The 21,043-nt window shown below is 44.0% G+C and overlaps 1 protein-coding gene across 2 annotated transcripts in view; it reads right to left on the bottom strand.

The window, feature by feature from the left end:
• Nucleotides 1–11,511: 11,511 nt before the first annotated feature.
• pdlim2 (PDZ and LIM domain 2 (mystique)) overlaps nt 11,512–21,043 on the bottom strand; it is a 152,450-nt gene continuing 142,918 nt past the window's right edge. For both annotated transcript variants that reach the window (XM_084323430.1, XM_084323431.1), the window contains exons 9-10: nt 14,843–14,954; nt 11,512–13,624 (exon numbers count right to left, since the gene is read on the bottom strand). In XM_084323430.1, the coding sequence (XP_084179556.1) occupies nt 13,432–13,624; nt 14,843–14,954 (305 nt within the window). In that variant the 3' untranslated portion in view covers nt 11,512–13,431. The remainder of the gene's footprint in view (nt 13,625–14,842; nt 14,955–21,043) is intronic.

The raw sequence follows: 21,043 nt of genomic DNA, 5'->3' as shown, positions 1-21,043 counted from the left end.
ACATGTGCACGTCTGGATAATCATCGTCTTGATCTCTCTTCCAACATCAGAAAACTCACAGGTTGCTGCTAGCTGTCGCAGCCTAGTGTGATAAGAGTCGAGACTTTCTCCAGCCAATTGTATAGCTTGTCTGAATTTGTAAGTCTCGTATGTGACGTTGAGTTTAGGGGAAAAATACTCACTCAGTTTATCTTTAGCTTTTTTATAGTCTTTTGCGTCACCCGTGTCTGACAGTGTATCAAAAATGTCCTGTACACCTTCCCCTGCATAATGTAGAAGCATCACACGTTGTCTTGTTTCATCCTTGACATCCAACGCAACAATGAAATTTTCAAAACGCTGTATGATTATCCACTTTCTCCAACGTATAGATGAGCTGTGATCGTCACTTGTATCAAAAGTAGGGAACCATGGTAATGCAGCAGCCATGGTTATACAAAAATATAAATTTTACTCCTCGTCGCCAGTGTAAAGTTTTAGAATGAAGGCTCCGACACATTGATTCCTGGTTTGACTCTTTATGAACGTCTTCAAGCTTACAGACACATTCCTGCTGTTATGGCTAGAACTACCACAATTCTCCACTTGCACAATCTGAATGTAGCCATTTCCGGCTGACTTCCGGTTGCCAATAGCACTTCCTGTCCCATCCAAATACATTGGTTTTAGCTACTTTTCTCCCCTTATTTAAACAACTTTGTCGTCACAGAGAGGCAATGAAACGTTTGTATTATTATAGTATAGAATGTATTTAATAAGTAAACGTTTGTCAGCAGGGTTTTTGGGCTGTATTTCATGTAAAAACGTTTACTGTTAGTTTCCTTGCTCAGCCAGCATTAGCTAACCGAAGCTAGTGGTTAAACAGGCCGGATTAGCTTTGAGCTAACTATCTTTCCCGACCCATGTATTCATTCCATTCTAAACATAACGTTAGTTTACAAAACATGACCCGTCTATATAACGTTGAGGAACAAATTATATAGACGGGTAATGTTTTGAACAACTAACGTTACGTTTAGAATGGAATGCATCGGCAAAGATCCGTTAGCTCAAAGCTATTCCGGCCAGTTTATCAACTTCCTGTCATTTAGAAATATGATTTTATAGTGAAAATCATTACCAAAACGTCCGGAAAAACCTAACGGGAGCATTATAGACGGTCATACAAATGTACAAATGCTATAAGGTGGCAAGAAATGCACTATAAACAATACTTATGTAGCAGAGTGAAGTTGTTATGCTAGATCATGGACAGAAACTTTTATCTTTCATCTTAAATAAGTAGGTCAAGAAGGAAACACTCTTATTTTGAAGGAACAAAGTGGACCGAGCTCACTCGAGTGTTTTGGAGGGGTGTCTTGGTTATTAGTTTATATTAATTTCCTCATATTGAGTTACTGATTCTCCAAACGAAATCCCTTTTGGTCTTTTATAATGGGTTTAGAGAGGATAGGTCATCTTTCCGTTGAGTATTTGTTGTATTGTAAATACTTTAAATAATGGTTTAGCCGGTTCGACGGCAAGAGAAACGCCGGCGGAAGTGATCTGCCTCTTTGAGTTTAACGTGAAGGAGAACGGAGGTATGCACTTTCGGTTACCTAATATTTGTTTGAATTGCTATGTATAACTTGTAAAATTGATTTATGTTTTGGTTTTGGTACTGAAATTGTCCTGTGTGTGATGACATTAATTCGCCCTGTGTAAAACAGCCACAGTACCGTCGTGTGCTAACTCGTATTCTGTTAACAATACCAGGTGGATTCCACCGGCTATGACGGTAGCTCACCACCATGTTGTTGTGCTGTTTTTGGTTCGATAACAGGTATGAACCGTTGTTTTTGTATTTCGGTTTAATTAATGCTTACACACTGTCTTTCATTTCATATTATTTCATATGTTTTTGCTGAGTTTGACTTGTATTGAGTTACATGTATTTGGTAGTAGCCAACAATTGCTGTAACTGTGGATGGCGCACTGTTTTGAGTGTGCGCGAGCTCTTTGAGTTTAACGTGAAGGAGAACGGAGGTGGATTCCACCGGCTATGACGGTAGCTCACCACCATGTTGTTGTGCTGTTTTTGGTTCGATAACAGATCACCAATAAAACCAGATGTCAATTGAGTACCGTTGTCGGAGTCTACTTCTACACCACACCAGACACAACGCAGATTGGATCACGCTACAAACTGGTGCCGAGACAACCCGGATCAACTGGTCAGCGGAAGCCGACCACCAGTGTTGCTGGAGAGACGTGGAGGCTTCATGTGCGGCCTGGACGCGTGGAGGCTGCCGGCGCGGTCTGGTCACGTGGACGCTGCATTCGCCGTCTGTTCCTGAGGAGGCTGGAGAGCACTGAATCCTTTGAAAAAGATATGGTCTCTCATCAAGTTTATTGATTTTGAGTGTGTTACCTAAAACAAGTAACGGTAAAAGTACCATTTGATACTGAAAATGACTTTGAACATAGGAAACACTCCTACAGGGAGCTTGACTGTGGGGAGAGGGAGAGGGGCTCTAATGTACACACCGGTTATGCAGTCTACTCCGGCGAGTCCAGGTTTTTCAGGTCCCTCTAGTCCTGGAAGGGAGAGTGTAGAGGGTCCCTCTGAGAGAAATGCCCCACCGTTACTTTTCACCCCGGTTGTTCCCTCACCTGGTGAAATGAACAACACTAGTGTTGAAACATCCCCCAGCCAAATGGCCAATTTGATTAAATCCATTGGGTCAGAAATAGGGGAAGCTATTAGAATGACGTTAATGCAGAACACAACATCGGGGACTTCACCTGCATTAGCTTCTCAAAATCCTCAACAAATATTCCAACCTGACCAATGTGGGAATACCGTGATTGATGCATCCAAAATCAATCTTGTGTTACGTTCAGATGCAAATGCCCCACCCTATTTTAGAGGGGACAGCACAGATAAGTGCTCTGTTTTTGAGTGGGAGGAACTCATGAGGACGTATATCAGAAAGAAAAATAACTGTACTGGGGCTGAACAAGTTGAGGAGGTTATGAACAAGCTAATGGGGAGGGCCCGGGACGTTACCAAAGTATGGATGCGTAGCAACTCAACTGTCAGTGAGGTGGGTGTTATTTTTAGCATTCTGAGGCAACATTTTGGTGATATTATTCATTCAGATCTTCCGTTAGCTGACTTTTATGCAGTCAAAGCATATGCAAGCGAGAATCCTCTTGACTATTGGATTAGGCTTAACAAAGCAGCAGAAGCCACAGAGCAGTGTCTTCTTAGTAAGGGGGAACCTCAGACTAACCTGAGCCAGCATCTAGTTCTCATGTTCATCCGTAACTGCCCTGATAAGGAGTTGGCCTTAGTGTTCAAAAGTAAGCCATCTCGTGAGTGGACAGCATGTGAGGTGCAGGAACACTTGGATGAATATTTGAGAGAGCATAGAGCGAGTCGAGGTCGGTTGACACAACATGTGGTCGCCATTGAGTCATCACAGGAGAGGGTGGTTGTTAATCACGAACAAAGCGTGTCAACTATTGCTGTCAGTAGTCCAGAGTTAGAGCAGCTGTCGTCTGTATCTGAGAATAACACAATGGATAGAGTTTTGAGAGTGTTAGAAATGGCTTTAGGCAACAACACTCAGTCTGTACAAAATGGCCCCTATGTACAAAATGGCCCCTATGTACAAAATGGCCCCCATAAACAATTCCCCAAACATTCTCAAGAATGTCAGGTTTGTGGCAGTTTGGAGCACAACACTAGGACGCACTGTAGGACGCACAGGCTGTGCTTCAAGTGTCTCGGTCCAGGGCATATCGGTATCTATTGTGGGCAGACCACTCATAGACAGCCCCCTGGTCAGAGACAGACTGGTCCTCCTCAGGAAAACTAGACGGCCCCCATTCAAAGGAGGGCAATGTGGGCCCCTATGGTTTTTCCTCCAATTGTAATGATGATATTCAGTCTGTATATACGTCCGTTTGTGAAGCAGCATCCAAAGACAAAACAGTAATTATGCAGAATGTGACCAGAACATCCCAAAGTGACAGTTTATTTTTCACCACTGTATTAACAGGAGACAAGGTTGAGTTACAGGGGATGTTAGATAGTGGATCCATGGCTACTTCTCTGCGTGCAGATGTGGTTCCTCGGCTGAGGGAGGCAGGAGTAGTAACGGGTGACTTGATATCTACTACCAATGTTGTTCTTGTGGGTTGTGGTGGGAAACAGACTAGTCCGGTGGGAACGTGTGAGCTGAAACTTAAGCTTTACGGTTTTGAATACATAGTACCAGTCCTGATAGTTGAGGGTCAGGTTGATGAGCTCATTATAGGCACAAATGTGATGAAGCCCTTAATCAGACAGTTCAAATCCACTGGGGCCTACTGGCGCATATTGGGAAAAGCTGAGTCACCATGTCAGGATGAAAACAGTCAGTTTATCAGGTTCATGGCCAACCTTGAGAGATGGAGGGGGGAGGAAATTCCTGACAAAGTGGGAACAGTCAAGTTGAAACAGGCAGTGACACTTGAACCTATGAGTGAGCATGTAGTGTGGGGTCGTCTCCCACCCAGGACAAAACTTTCTATGGGAAGTACTGTTATTGTTGAGCCCAGCGCCTCTCGTTGTGTGCACCGTAACATACTAGTTGGCAGGGTAGTTACACCTCTCTGGGGGGATGGGTGGCTTCCTGTCAAGATTATAAACCCGACTACCAAATCTATCACCTTGAGAAGGAATGCAAAAGTGGCTGACGTGTATCCATGCATTGCATTAGAGGATTTTGACAGTGATACGAACACGACAGTCCACCAGAATGCCGGTAGAGTGAGTAGTGGCAGCTCTCACGGCAGTCTCACAGCTAGGAGTTGTGCTAGCAACAATGTAGCTAGGGGGAATGATAGACTGGCTAGTCTAGGGCTCCAGAACCTGTCAGTTGATGACTGTCAGGTCTCACCAGTCTGGAAGGATAGACTGACTGACCTAATTGAGAACTATGAGGATGTGTTTTCTAGACATCGGTTGGATTGTGGTGAGGCTAGTGGCTTCTGTCATCGTATCCGACTGACTGACGATCGGCCCTTTCGGTTACCTTACCGGAGGCTCTCCCCCGCCCATTACCAAAAGTTGAGAGACTCTGAACGAGATGGAGGACAGGGAGATAATTAGGAAGTCGAGTAGCGAGTATGCATCCCCACTTGTTCTTTGTTGGAAAAAGAATGGTGACTTGAGACTGTGCACAGATTTCAGGTGGTTAAATGCTCGCACGGTGAAAGATGCACATCCATTACCTCATCAAGCAGATGTACTTGCAGCGTTGGGAGGCAATGCTTTTTTCAGTTCTATGGATTTGACATCCGGATATTACAATGTCCCACTGCATGAGGATGATAAGAAATACACTGCTTTCTCCTCTCCTCTCGGTTTACATGAATATAACCGTATGCCCCAGGGGCTTTGTAACAGTCCAGCTACGTTCATGAGAATGATGCTCACAATCTTTGGTGATCAGAACTCACTGAGTCTTCTCTGTTACTTAGATGACCTTCTGGTCTTTGGCAAGTCTGAAGAAGAGAGCTTGCAGAGGCTGGAGATGGTATTTCAGCGTTTACGAGAACACAACCTGAAGTTGTCTCCATCTAAGTGTCAGTTTCTGAGAAAGTCACTGAAGTTTTTGGGACATATTGTTTCTCGGGAAGGGATAGCCACAGACCCTGATAAGGTGCAGGCTATAGTGGGTGTGACGGAGAGCGATATTATGGAGTCGGATGGTGTCACCCCGTCTGCCAATAAGATCCGGTCATTCTTAGGAATGGTGGTGTATTATCAACATTACATTGAGAACTGCTCTGTAGTTGCAAGACCACTGTTTCAGCTGACCACGGGTGTGAAAAAGCCACGGAGAGGCAAAGTTAAAGGGAAGAGAGCTGCCCCCCTTCGTAAGCTTAGTGCAGCAGACTGGGCTGTAGAGTGTAGGGAGGCCTTTGAGGCGTTAAAAGCCGCATTGGTGGGACAAGCTCTGTTGGCTCACCCTGACTTTTCTCAGCCATTTCTATTGTCTGTAGATGCATCCACTAGTGGACTGGGAGCTGTGCTTTCACAAGTGCAGGAAGGGTGTGGCACAGCCAGGCCCATAGCTTTTGCTAGTAAATCTTTGAATCATGCTCAGTCTAAATATCCAGCTCATAGGCTTGAGTTTCTCGCCATGAAATGGGCTATACACGACAAGTTTAGCCATTGGCTGCGAGGACATAGATTTACAGTGTGGACAGATAATAATCCACTTAAGTACATCCTCACAAAGCCAAAACTTGATGCATGCGAGCAGAGATGGGTAGCTAAGCTGGCACCTTTTGATTTTGACATTCAGTACATTCCTGGGCCTAAGAATACAGTAGCTGATGCACTGAGCAGGGAGCCTTTTACTCGGCCTAGGGTGATGCACAGGCTGACAAGGACCTCGTATGATGTCTTGTTGAGGGAGGCTAAAGGTTTGGAGGTGGATGACGTGCAGAACATGTTCCGTCTTACCTGTGAGGAACCAGAGGTGAGGAGGAAGGGCCTAGGGTTGTCCACCCAGAGTTCCCTTAAGGCCAGTGGTGAGGTGGGTAGTGACAGTGGGAGCATATCCCGTGAAGAGGTATCTGCTGTACTCCACACACATCGCTGTTGGGAGGATGGCGCAGCTATGAGAGCAGTCTCTCATGTGCAGCAGTTAGAAAGGTTGGTGTCCATGGGACAGAGCCCATTGCCTGTCCTCACTCACGAGGAATTGTACGACAAGCAGTGCCAGGACCCTGTTACTAGTAGAGTCAAATTCTTTGTAGATAGAGGCCGCCGCCCATCTCGAAGAGAGAGAGTTCATGAGTCAAAAGAAACAAACCGCACACTGAGACAGTGGGGAAAACTCACAAACAAATTAGGAGTGTTGTACCGTGTTTCAAAACACGCTGTGAGTAAGAAGAAGGTCTTTCAATATGTTGTACCGAGCGCTCTGAGAGGACAGGTGCTGAAAGGGGTACATGATGAGGCTGGTCACCAGGGCCAGCAGCGCATGTTGTGGCTCACTAGACAACGTTTCTATTGGAACTCCATGGAAAAGGATGTCAAAGAATATGTGAGTCATTGTAAGAGATGTGTACTGAGCAAAGCACCGGAGCCTGAGGCTAGAGCTCCGCTGGTATCTATAGTCACCACTGCACCGCTGGAGTTGGTGTGTATTGACTTTTGGTCGGCTGAGGATGCCAATAATAAGTCCATTGATGTGCTTGTTATAACTGACCATTTTACCAAACTAGCATGTGCTTACCCGTGTCCCAATCAATCTGCCAAGACAGTGGCCAGAGTGCTCTGGAATAATTTTTTTTCTGTTTATGGTTTTGCAGCCTGCATTCATAGCGACAGAGGGGCTAATTTTGAGAGTGCACTCATAGCAGAGATGCTTCAGATGGCAGGGGTTGAAAAATCCCATACCACGCCATACCATCCTATGGGAAATGGACAGGCAGAACGTCTAAACCGCACTTTAGGTAATATGATCCGTGCTTTGCCACCTCGTTCCAAGGTGAAATGGCCTCAGATGTTGAACACATTGACGTTTGCTTATAACTGCACGGTGCATGAGACCACAGGGCTCCCACCCTTCTTTTTGATGTTTGGTCGCACCCCAAGATTACCTGTCGATGTCATGTTTGAGAGTGTCCTTTTGGATGGAGATACGGTGGATGTGGATAAGTATGTCCAGTCACTGGGAAAGGATCTGAGGGAAGCAATGGCACTTGCTCAGAAGCATGCTGAGAAGCAACAGACCAGGCAAGCTGAGGTGTATAACAGACAGTTAAAGGGACATTCGGTAGAGAAGGGGGATCGGGTCTTACTGGCAAATAAGGGGGAGCGAGGCAAGAAAAAGCTAGCTGACCGCTGGGAGAGTGCTGTCTATACTGTAGTGTGTAAAAACAGTGTGCTGAACATATACAGTATCCGTCATCCTGTCACAGGGAGGATTAAGACTGTTCATAGGAACTTGATTATGCCCGTCAATTTCCTGCCTCTGCCGTCATGGGATGAGCCAGAGATTGAGGTGTCTATTCCTGGCACTGTTCCGAGTGAGGAAATGACAGATGATTCTGATCAGGATGAGCTGAGAACTGCCCGGTGGGTTGCTCATCTTCCTGAGTCCAGTGTGGAGGGGGTAGTAGATACCATGACAGGGACGGGTATATCAGAGCCAGCAGAGGTGCAGGTGGGAAGTATGAGTAGTGATCAACATCATAGAATTACACTTGAGACACATAATGGTGGGGAGCAGGAGTGTAAACTGAAGAAACCACGCCATTTTTGGATGGAGGGACCAGATGCAGATGTTGAATCAGAGGAGTCATACTCTGTAATTGTTTATCAGGATAGTGACCAGTCGTCAGACACGACGACTGTGGAATCAGGCACTGAGGACATGATGGCTTCGGGGAAGGCCCCCTGTAGTTCATCCTTACTTGTACCAGTGTGTGAACTTGAGGATAGTGATCAGTCGTCAGACACGACGACTGTGGAATCAGGCACTGAGGACATGATGGCTTCGGGGAAGGCCCCCTGTAGTTCATCCTTACTTGTTCCAGTGTGTGAACCTGAGTCGGCCATTGTCACTGTCATACCGGGTGTAGTTGGGGTACCTCAAGGGGTTTACACTAGGCTGGGGAGGTTCATCAGGCCAGTTAACAGGCTCATTCAGACGATGGCTGTACAAAGAGTCAGGGCTCTGCTGTCATCTTAAAAGATGACAAAAAAAAATTTGTTTTCCTTTTTTTAGTTATTCTTTTTATTTATATATATATTTTTTTTCTTTGATTTTGCTGTTTGATTTTCTTTGAGTCATACTGGTAGTTATGGTTGTCTATTGCATTAGACATGATTTAGTAATTTTGGTGTATTCCATGGTATAAATATGTACATGGCATGTTTTTTTCTATGGTTAGATGAGGGATTAGCTACCCTTTATTTTTCCTGATCCTTCATCGGATAGCTTTTGAGCTGGTCAACCTATTTTCTAGGTTTGGAATTAAGGGAATACACAGAGTTACATGTGACGCGTTGACTCATTGTGATAATTTTTTTTATTTTCTATTTCTTTGGTTTGTACTTGCGCTGTTGAGTTAATTGAAGGGAACAATGTCCATAATCTGGCATAAAACAGTAGGGGTGAATGTAGCAGAGTGAAGTTGTTATGCTAGATCATGGACAGAAACTTTTATCTTTCATCTTAAATAAGTAGGTCAAGAAGGAAACACTCTTATTTTGAAGGAACAAAGTGGACCGAGCTCACTCGAGTGTTTTGGAGGGGTGTCTTGGTTATTAGTTTATATTAATTTCCTCATATTGAGTTACTGATTCTCCAAACGAAATCCCTTTTGGTCTTTTATAATGGGTTTAGAGAGGATAGGTCATCTTTCCAGTTGAGTATTTGTTGTATTGTAAATACTTTAAATAATGGTTTAGCCGGTTCGACGGCAAGAGAAACGCCGGCGGAAGTGATCTGCCTCTTTGAGTTTAACGTGAAGGAGAACGGAGGTATGCACTTTCGGTTACCTAATATTTGTTTGAATTGCTATGTATAACTTGTAAAATTGATTTATGTTTTGGTTTTGGTACTGAAATTGTCCTGTGTGTGATGACATTAATTCGCCCTGTGTAAAACAGCCACAGTACCGTCGTGTGCTAACTCATATTCTGTTAACAATAACAGGTGGATTCCACCGGCTATGACGGTAGCTCACCACCATGTTGTTGTGCTGTTTTTGGTTCGATAACAGGTATGAACCGTTGTTTTTGTATTTCGGTTTAATTAATGCTTACACACTGTCTTTCATTTCATATTATTTCATATGTTTTTGCTGAGTTTGACTTGTATTGAGTTACATGTATTTGGTAGTAGCCAACAATTGCTGTAACTGTGGATGGCGCACTGTTTTGAGTGTGCGCGAGCTCTTTGAGTTTAACGTGAAGGAGAACGGAGGTGGATTCCACCGGCTATGACGGTAGCTCACCACCATGTTGTTGTGCTGTTTTTGGTTCGATAACAGATCACCAATAAAACCAGATGTCAATTGAGTACCGTTGTCGGAGTCTACTTCTACACCACACCAGACACAACGCAGATTGGATCACGCTACATTTAGAATGGAATGAATACATGGGTCGGGAAAGATAGTTAGCTCAAAGCTAATCCGGCCTGTTTAACCACTAGCTTTGGTTAGCTAATGCTGGCTGAGCAAGGAAACTAACAGTAAACGTTTTTACATGAAATACAGCCCAAAAACCCTGCTGACAAACGTTTGCTTATTAAATACATTCTATACTATAATAATACAAACGTTTCATTGCCTCTCTGTGACGACAAAGTTGTTTAAATAAGGGGAGAAAAGTAGCTAAAACCAATGTATTTGGATGGGACAGGAAGTGCTATTGGCAACCGGAAGTCAGCCGGAAATGGCTACATTCAGATTGTGCAAGTGGAGAATAACAATACTCCCGCTGCTTCTCCGTAGTGCACTGACAAGATCACCCGAGTGTCTCGCTCTTGAGGAGTAAAACCTAGAGCGCCCTCTATAGGTCAGAACTAAACATTACCAAGCTCAATGAACATTATGAACATAAAGTCAACTATGTGAACCATGGACATTACAGGGAGTTTATATTATTAGGTGTTTTTTTAGGTTGTTGGTGCTGTATTGTAAAAAAAGATATGCTGCTCAGATCACCCACCTCCCATTACTGACCACAATATAAATAAGCCTTTAGGCTAGCTTTACTGTGTTTATCCTCAATTACCTTTTTTGAAGAATGTGTATGAAGCTAGCTTCAAATGTGTTTTTTTCAAAGCTGTTAAATACATCAATCAATGTGCTGAGGAATTAATTCCAAACGAATTAAAGAGGCCATATCTATCCTTATAATGCATCATAAAAACCTCTCAACTCATCAAATTAACAACAAATAGACGAGTCACCGTAGGCTACTTACTACAAGTTATCATTATGCAACGTGCCGCTGTTGACGACAATTCAATATCCTAACTGACTAATAAAGTCCATCTATCTGTATGTTTGGTTTGGGGAGATATTACTGGAGATAAGGAGTAACCAATATCCTCTTCTCTGTGACGAGAAGGGGAAACGAGGCATGTGGGCAGATCGGAAGATAAATCAAAACACTTGAGGCAGAACAGCGTTTACTGTCCGAACCTGCAGGGCGAGGCTGCGGTCCGCCTCTCTACTTCCGCACGGGAAGTCTAGTTAAATGAGGTACCATATAAATGTTTTTATTTTATACATTTATATATCGTTCTTACCTGTAACTATATAGTATGCAACAATTTCAGACACCCCTACAGGGCCCTACCATCTCAACATTGCAGATGTGCCTCTCATAAAAGTACACCAGAATGCAGGAAATTAAGTGTTTTATTTCATTTCCAGGGGAGGACCACCAGACCCCCCCCCCCCCCCCCCCCACCACCCAATGTTGAATCAAACCTATGCCCTTGGTTGAATCAATGATTTAGGTGTTTTTCAAAGGCTGGGGTCACAGATTTAAATGGTAAATGGACTGCATTTATATAGTGATTTTATCGCTATATACTGTACAGTAAGCGCTTTACAACCTCACATTCACACACCGACGGTGGAGGCAACCATTCAAGGTGCCAACCTGCTCATCAGGAACATTTAAGGGTTAAGTGTCTTGCTCAAGGACACTTTGACACTGCCAGGAGGAGCCTATCCCTCATCACCATCGTAAATAAGAATTTGTTCTTAATTACTTACCTGGTTAAATAAAGGTTAAATAAAATAAAGCCTAAATGGAACCGGGAACCTTCAGATTACCAGACGACCGCTCTACCTCCTGAGCCACAGAGCCCCTTTAATTACCAGATTACGGGGTACCCATTAAAGCTTGTGAACCTCTGGCGTAGCCCATTGACAAACGTAACGCGTGCAATTTACTGTACATTGAAATACAACATTCTAACATGCCATTCTGAAATCGACTATAAATGTCAAAAAGGGGCATCTCCTTTGTGTGAGCTTCATATTTGTGTGATTTTATTAAGTGCGATATGAAATGAACATCATAGTGTGTCTCCCAACAGGACAGGTGAAGCATTGTCAGCAATCCTCCTCACACCAGTCAAGCCCTGTGCATACATTATGCATTTAAACACTCTATAATATAGTATACATTTCTATCAAAGAAACATCAAAAACATCATCATCTGTATAATGCAAGAATATATTCCCTTATGATCAAAAAAGAAAAAAACACAAAAAGTTGGCAAAAGTCATTCAAGAAGTCATCATTTCAACTAATAAGATGTGCTTACAAAAGAATATAATAGCAAACCAAAAGGCCTTTGGCCCTGGCACTCGAGAGCAGAACTCACAAAAAAGGATTTGTGACGTAGTGTGCGGGAAATGTCAACAATGCAGGCACTTCAAAACAAAAGCAACGCCTGGAACTCGATCCCCACACCACACGCATACGCAGATGCAAGGCAGGCATGCAGAGACCGGCACATTTGCACATGAATGCATGCACGCGCACGCATCCACACACATACATATATGCACAGCAGTGCACATACACAAAACACTTGCGCACCCACATACACACATACAGTACGCGCAAACAAACACACCAATGTCCGTGTACGGTACATTTTCTAAATGGCATGCAGTTCAGATGAAGGTTTTGGTCCCTTTTTCTCAATAAATGGGTCAGCAGGAGATCCGAAATACTTTTTAATGGATCTGGCATCATCGCTCAGACCCTCCCAGCACCAGGAAACCAGTCCTGTTGGTCTAATAATAAGCTGGTCTCGTGCTTCTGTCCTAAGTACAGAATAAAGTAGTATCAATCAGATACAGCTGTACATCCTTAGAGCTATAAGAATAACCGAGAGAGAATGAAGTCGTGTGAATCTGATACAGATGTACTGTACATATAAGAATAACCAAGAGAGAATGAAGTCGTGTGAATCTGATACAGCTGTACATATAAGAATAACCAAGAGAGAACGAAGTCCTGTGAATCTGATAGAGCTGTACTGTACATATAAGAATAACCAAGAGAGAATGAAGTCGTGTGAATCTGATACAGCTGTACTGTACATATAAGAATAACCAAGAGAGACTATGGGGGGGGGGGGCGGCCGGGTCGTATAGCATGAACATGAAAAACAAAGCTACTGTACAAACCTACTGTACAATAATACACAAAATTAAGTGAATGGGGGCGAAACATTGGCTTATGGGTAAATAGTATAGAAACGGATGATCCTCTGATGAGTGGGTTGAGCCCCGGCCCAAGGTCTATCGCTGATAGCCAGGCAACCCTTCTTATCCAGAGGCGGAGCGGCCGGGCAGCAGGGGGAGGGGGGAGGAAGGGGGGGTTAGCGTGGGGGGGCCTCAGTGTTGAGGGGAGACGGTGGCGTGGGGGGAGGTGGCTGGGCCTTGGTACCGCTCGCGGGCGTGCTTCTCACAGAACATCTGCTCGCCGGCCCAGAAGTGACCCCTCATCTTCAGGTTGAGGCCGCAGTCTGTGCAGGTGTAGCACTCCGGGTGGCGGAAGCGGTCGTCCATGATGCGCACGGCCTGCGTGCTGAGAGGAGAGCGGGAACAGGACAAACAAGCGTGTGATTGGTCGAGGTCCGTCTGACTATAAACTCATACTATACACTGTTTGTGTGTACAGACTAGTGAGACTTTTTTATCTACCACCTTTATCAGAAGCACCACAGGTTTAGTTTCATAGTTTAGTTTATAGTCTTGCCATTTATACAGTATAGCATAGTTTTGTATAGATGCATTTAGTTCTATACTTTAGTTTATAGTATATTTATAGTTATAGTTTATATTTATAGTTATAGCTTATAGTTATAGTTTGTATAGATAGAAATATATGTTGTGTACCATGTTTACACATCTACTACGGTTGAGGAGCCGGGCGAAACAAAACTCAAGTTTTTCTGAATGTATGTACGTTTTAAAAAGCAATACAATTATCTGAATCTGAGGTGCACATGGTCGTCAGCTTGGTCACATGGTCATCAGCTTGGTCACATGGGGTGAGCGCAGCTGTCACTTCCAGCAGGACAACCATATGACCAAGCTTCACCTATGATGCTTCTGATGAAGGCAGTGTAATATTTTACCACTGTAGATGGTGTCTTATGACCTCCGTGAGGGTTGGGCACTTTGTGTGCATGATGCAAAGGTAAAAGGAAATCATCATCACCTCCCGTGACATTCCATTGTTATCCTTATTGACATATTTGGGTAGGTAGCCAATATAACTACATGCATGCCTAGCATCCATCATAATCAGTGAGTGAGATTTTCTCATGATTATGAGCAGGGGTCATTCTTATAAAGATCATGGTATGCATATATATATATATGAAAAGTTTATAGTAAATAAACATATACTCTGTTCTATTTCATCAATGTGCATAACTAATCTTGATGCGTTACACACAGATGTACGTACACACACACCTCATCCATATCATGTTCTTAAACGAGTAACAATATTTACCACACATACAGTACATCCCACACCTCATCCATATCATGTTCTTAAACGAGTAACAATATTTACCACACATACTGTACTTCCCACACCTCATCGACATCATGTCCTTACATGAGTAACGATATTTGCCACGGGGCAAAATATCATCACGGTGACACAAGTATCATTACGGCGACTCGGTTGCCAGGAATTAATTAAGTTGTTTTGCAACGACGACCGAAACAATCCCTGTGTGAACGTGCGTCTCTACACTGCAGGCGACACGGAGGAGGGAGGGACTCTTACACAATCCCGCTGCCGCACTTCTCACAGGTGTGGTGTTTGGTGACCCCGGCCACCGCTGGGCTGGTTTTGGGGGGGTTTGGCGAAAGGTTCCCCGGGAACCTCAAAGCTGCCTCTGGATAAGACAAACACACACAGATACGGACACATAAATACACAGACACACGCATATAAAAGAGAGAGAGCAGAGCGTCAGAGTTAGCAGCCAACAGCTCGTAACGGTCTCATTCACAGCCATCCGTAAAGGCGGCCATGACAGACATGATAACCTGTTTACCGCATCGGCGCTCCGTTTGTTTTTACTTCGGCCTCCCATCTGGTTGAGCGCCATCCTCCTCTTTAGACAGAGCGTGTTTATGTTTGCCGCCATTCATCACTCGTTCATCACGCGGGGGACGTGCTTCTCGAAAAAAGGCGCACAGCTCGTTAACGCACCGTAAAAAAACGTTATTAAAACCATTGGGTTTATTTGTGCTGCCGTTTCTCAAAGCAGAAGGAGGGTTTAAAGAAACAAAAACACACACCTTTCCCCCGTGAGCTGCCGTCCGGCGGGAGAACTGGAATATCCTCTGACCTGGTCTCTGCTGCACAGCTGCCGGCCAGATGGACATCGTTTGTGTCTCACTATCAAATAATTCAACACCTCCCTCGCTGGACAGGAGACGGAATATGCATTCGATAGGGTTCACTTCGACGCGGAGATGCTGCGTGAGGAACAAGCGCCTGAAAGTACGAAGGATTTGACATCATGTCTGCGATCTGAGGACAAAGCCTGGACTACGCGCCAGCAGCCTATCAACTTTATGGCAGAGATGCAATGGCTGCCTTCCACCGTACACAGCTGGTTCTTGTGTCATGAGATCCGATGTGACGTGATGCGGTGTGTGCAGTAATGTGGTGTGCGTGTGACACGTGGCATGTGAAAGATGGGATCTAAGACGGGATCTGCATGCTAGCCTAGTGTAACCGAGTGGATTTGAACCTGGGACCATAGGATCCACAGGCGGCCGCACTAACCAGCTGAGCTAAAGGGTCCGACCCGTTAGCAGGTGCTGGTTGACTGCAACCAACTCGTTAGTAGTTTACAGTCGTCCTCCCCCCGAGAAGTGCGTCCTCGCACGTGCTTTCATCCCCGTGCACACTTTCCCCGGGGTTAAGGCACTGAGATCCCACCCCCATTGCTACGGGAACCTGCAGAATCATAGGGCACTGGGCAGTAAGATCCCACCGCTGTCACCATTTGCCAATCATCAGTCATTTACCTAGTATGGTTTTGTCAATAGTCCAATGTACAATTTTGTTTGTTTGTACAGTGTCCCCCCCCCCCCCCCCCTCAATGTACAGTTTTGCTTGTTTATACAGTGTGCCCCCCTCCCCCCAACCACCTCCAATGTAGATTACCCAGATGGTTGTCAATATCCCAGTGTACCCAACCCCCCCCACCCAACCTCCTCCAATGTACAGTTTCTACGTCAAATGTATATACTCCCTTTTCCTGACTCCTTCTGTATCACAAACAGTACTGTATTTGCAAATCTGGTATGTCATAAATGTATAGATGTAGCAGTACTGACTATCTGTATGTCATGTATGTCATATATGTCCTGATAAATTGAAAATGGGGGACCCTGATGTAAACAAGACGAAAGTCTTTCTCTGGTCTGCATCCCCTTAACAATTGTGTGTATTGAGCTGTACTGTATTGTACCCATTCTGCAATCTGTTAATAAAGTTTTCAATCAATCAATCAAAACCAATGTAACCGAGTGGATTTGAACCTGGGACCATAGGATCCACAAGCGGCTGCACTAACCGGCTGAGCTAAAGGGTCAGACTCGTTAGCAGGTGCTGGTTGACTGCGACCAACTCATTAGTAGTTTACACTAGTTTAGTCATTTGTGCCAAGCGCTAGGCTAGCGTGCACCTGGACCTCTCTCCGGGGCTACTGGACAAACGGATGAGAAGATCGACGTTGGTTTCATCTCGGTGTGTCCAGTAGCCCCAGGTGCATGCTAGCCTAACTTAGCACTCCTACTGTCTTTTTACTATTGTGTACCCTACTACTATATATACACTACTACCTATCATGCTAATTATGTCTATACTACTATGCACTAGGGCTACAACTAACGATTATTTTGATTAATCTGTCGATTATTTGATCGATACGTGGATTAATCTAAACGATTAATGTACCATAAAAAAACAACAACAATTGATTCTATTTGCAATTGAATATTTCAAAATGTTTTACTAGTATCCTCAGGTCACATGGGTAGTTGCCTCTTTAACACCACTTACTGAATACCCAGAGTAGGAGATGAGCCGAGAGAGAGAGAGAGAGAGAGAGAGAGAGAGAGAGAGAGAGAGAGAGAGAGAGAGAGACGGGCTCAGCCTCTCCTCACTATTGGAACTAGCATAAAGGAATGGCAAGGATGCAAAGCATGTTAGAAGCATTGGACCTGTTGCTCGCAGAGTTTTCACTGCACATAGAAACAGCGCGACTTGCGAAGTTGTCACAGGGCTGTCGAAGGCAGGGTTGAAGAGCTTGATGTCATATGTAACCCAGGTTTCAGATTCATAACTATTTAGTTATAGGAACATAAATAGTTAATGCCATTGAATAAGAACATAAATAGTTAATGCTATTGTGTAAGAACATAAATAGTTAATGTTATTGGGTCATATGTATATTCATATGAGATTAGCAACGTTTTGACCAAATCCCTTGAATTGCCTCACTGCCCTTTAAATTACCTCATGACACGAGATAGGTGTCACGACAGCCACGCCTTGCTTTACGGCAGGTGAGCCTTGCCATACGGCAGATGAGATTACAGATTGGCGGAGACTGACACAGCTGAATGCTGCTGGATACTGAAATGAACTATCACCACGAAATAGTTATCAAACAGTCATAAAAGATTCCCCCAGTTACAAAACCGAAGAAGTTGTTGCAGTTAAAGAGCATACCATTTCCGGAAGGGGTTTTGGTGAGTTTCATCAATATTGTGCTGTCCATTGTCGAATGTACAAAATTGCTAGGTCAATGCTAATCAGCTAATAATGTAGCTTCATCCTGAGTCATGCTAGCAAAGCTCCAAGCTCAATTTGGTTAAATGAAAACTAGAAAGAAACCATTTCAGAAGTACTTATAATTGTATTGATATGCTGTACAATAAGAACATGGTCTATATACATTTTGACTGCTTTTGAGAGTTTAATATGGAACGTGAGGAATGTTCCCATATGCTAGCGCACTTTAGCCTAACTTAGCATAAGACAGATGGATATTCCCACGTGCTGTGATAAGGTAGCCTACTTTAGCTTAGCATAGCTAAAAGTAGCCGGATTGATTATTCATTCTAAAAGCAATGAAAAGATGATGAAGCGATAAAAGATGGTAAATAGCTTTTATTTTCTGAATGCCTGTATAACGCAGGCCAGGTTTTTCTAGCAGCCCCGTTCCACCCCCGGGAAGAGTTCCCAGGAGTCCCGACCGACCACCACTCATCACGCGTGCCCACGCGGGACGAGGCAGTGTGCCGGACCGACACAAGATGGCGAGCCAACTCATTGACCTCAGATCTAGATCAAGGCTATGCCCGGCCTGATCTGATTACCCCTGTTGCCTCAACACCCTGTTGCCTCAACAGCCTGGTAGGATTGTGAAATTACCTTCCTCATTCCCAGTGAGGAAGTGGATCAGGAATTAACGAACTAATTGAACTTGAGTCACAAGAACTTCCAATGGACCATCATATCCTTTTCTATGACACAAACTGATTGAACAAGAGCACAAGGACTTCCAAGGGCTTTGACCCCGTTTCACCTTTTGTATTTTGATATTGTATTTTGTATTTGATTGATGCACATTGTATATATGGGTACTGATATTTCTCCTATAAGAAGGGAGAGTTAAAGCATAAATGCACCCAGTAAGATACTTGAACCACTGATATTTCTCCTATAAGAAGGGAGAGTTAAAGGGTAAATGCACCCAGTAAGATTCTTGAACCACTGATATTTCTCCTATAAGAGGGAGAGTTAAAGGGTAAATGCACCCAATAAGATACCTGAACTACTGATGTTCTCCTGTAAAGAGGACGAGTTAAAGGGTAAATGTACCCAGTAAGATACTTGAATCTCACTGAACATATGGATTATAGTTGAATCACTGCTGGTTCTCCTGTAAAGAAAGATGGTTTAAAGGGTCATTTCACCTGATAAGGTATTTGCATTCCTATAACCTTGAATATTTCTATTGGTACTTTGTTCGTATTACACCTGCAAAGGAAGAGTTTAAAGAGTAATTTCACCTAATAAGGTACTTGCATTCCCTGCACACTTAAAGGTTTAAATTAATATGTTTAAACACTTACCTATTGAAATGATAAACTGATAGAGTTTACTGAACGATAAACTGTTATAGAGTTTACTGATCTGCAATTGCAGAAGAAAGATAATGAGTTACTCACGAAAAAGGGATACATCTAATGTCCAACTTTAAACCTAGCTTTTAGCTAGTGATAACCTCAGAGACGTCTGAACCGAACCAAATGTGTTGATCCAACCTAGAACCTGATATCGAACTAACCGTCCTGAAAGAAGGAGTGGTTAATGAAAGAACCTAAAAGGGATACTTCACTTTACCTCACTGTATGTATTGTAATTGTCTAGCTAGCGCGCTTGTTGTGAATAAACTACCGGTCACTGACACTGTTATAACCTTGTCTTTGGTCTACTACTCCTTTAACTGTGTATATTACTCATCTCCTCATTCGAACCTAGAACTGGTCCGTGGCGAACAGCTGTTACTGTTAGTGACACAAGTGCTACACATAGCTTCTAAAATGTAAGGTCCACGCTGGTCTGTCTATTATGAAATGACAATTGCACGTTGCGCATGTTATAACTTTGAACGTCTGCCATTTCCACTGCAAAGACGGCACATGAGTAACAAATACAATGCATCGGTCATGAATATGCAAATCAACGAAATGTCATGGTCGACGTCATCGACGAGTCGTTGCACCCCTACTATGAAAGAGTGTAACACTCAGGCTGGCTGGGTAGCACAGTGGACTAAGCACTCGCCTACCACCGCAGAGACTCTGGGATCTAATCCAGCTGTCAGCGGTACCTCCGGCTTGGTCAGTCGTCCCTACTAACACAATTGGCAGTGTTAGCGGGTGGGAAGCCGGTGGGGTATGTGTCCTGGTTGTTGTAAACTGCGACTCCTACTGGTCGGTCGGGGAGCCCGTTCAGCAGGGAGGGGATCTGAGGGGAAAACGCGTTACGTTCCCCCAGTGAAACTCCTCACCGCCAGGTGAAAAGAAGCGGCTGGCGACTCCACATGTATCGGAGGAGGCATGTGGTAGTTATACACCCTCCCCAGGCCGACAGTAAGGCAATGCGCGCAACGACCAGGAAGGGAATTGGCATAACGACTAAATTGGGATGGGTGAAAGATACAGAAAGCCCAAAAAATAAATAGAATAATTTTTTTTTTAAAGAGTGCAACACTCAAGCTCGATACTATTTGACGAACAATGCCACTGATCATTAACACATTCGGGGCCATTGGGATGAGTCTAATTAATCTCAAGAGGACTGGGGAATGTATAGTATTGCTATCTGTCCATTCTCATTGTCAATTGAGTCCATAAACCGTCCCTTCAAAATGGCTCAAAGAAAAAAAAATCATCAATAGGTTCTCATTTTATAGCGCCGTGAATATAAGCGTTATACCGGATTTGGGTCTAGTATATTTCCTGGGAGGCGAGATACAGGGCTAATAGCTAATAACATTAAATTCAATGGCATTTCGGTTATAGATACGCTCCAGTTAAAACTCAAACTGCATATGATCGGTACGATCCTCACGCATGTATGCATGAAAGGGGGGGGGGGGGGGGGGGGGCGGGGGACGTCGTTTCTGATTATCGATTACCAATAACCGCGTTAACCTCATTAGCCACATAGGCCGAACGCCTGGTTGGCTAGCAAAACAAGGCCCGATCGGGATGTACTTTACGTGAAAAAGATCTTACCGTGGTCCGGTGGGATCGCCCCGAGCATTTCCCCGTTATCGATCGCCATCTGGTAGATCGATATGTCCATTGGCTGATGATAAATCCCCTTATTGCATGGTGAAATCGGCGATGCAAAACGTAATCCAAGCTACTATGCTACACATCCAGA

This window comes from Notolepis coatsorum (assembly GCF_963971535.1).
Source record: "Notolepis coatsorum genome assembly, chromosome: 10".
Classification (NCBI taxonomy): domain Eukaryota; kingdom Metazoa; phylum Chordata; class Actinopteri; order Aulopiformes; family Paralepididae; genus Notolepis; species Notolepis coatsorum.
Note: the sequence above shows the minus strand (reverse complement) of the source record. Positions and strands in the feature narration are given on the sequence as shown.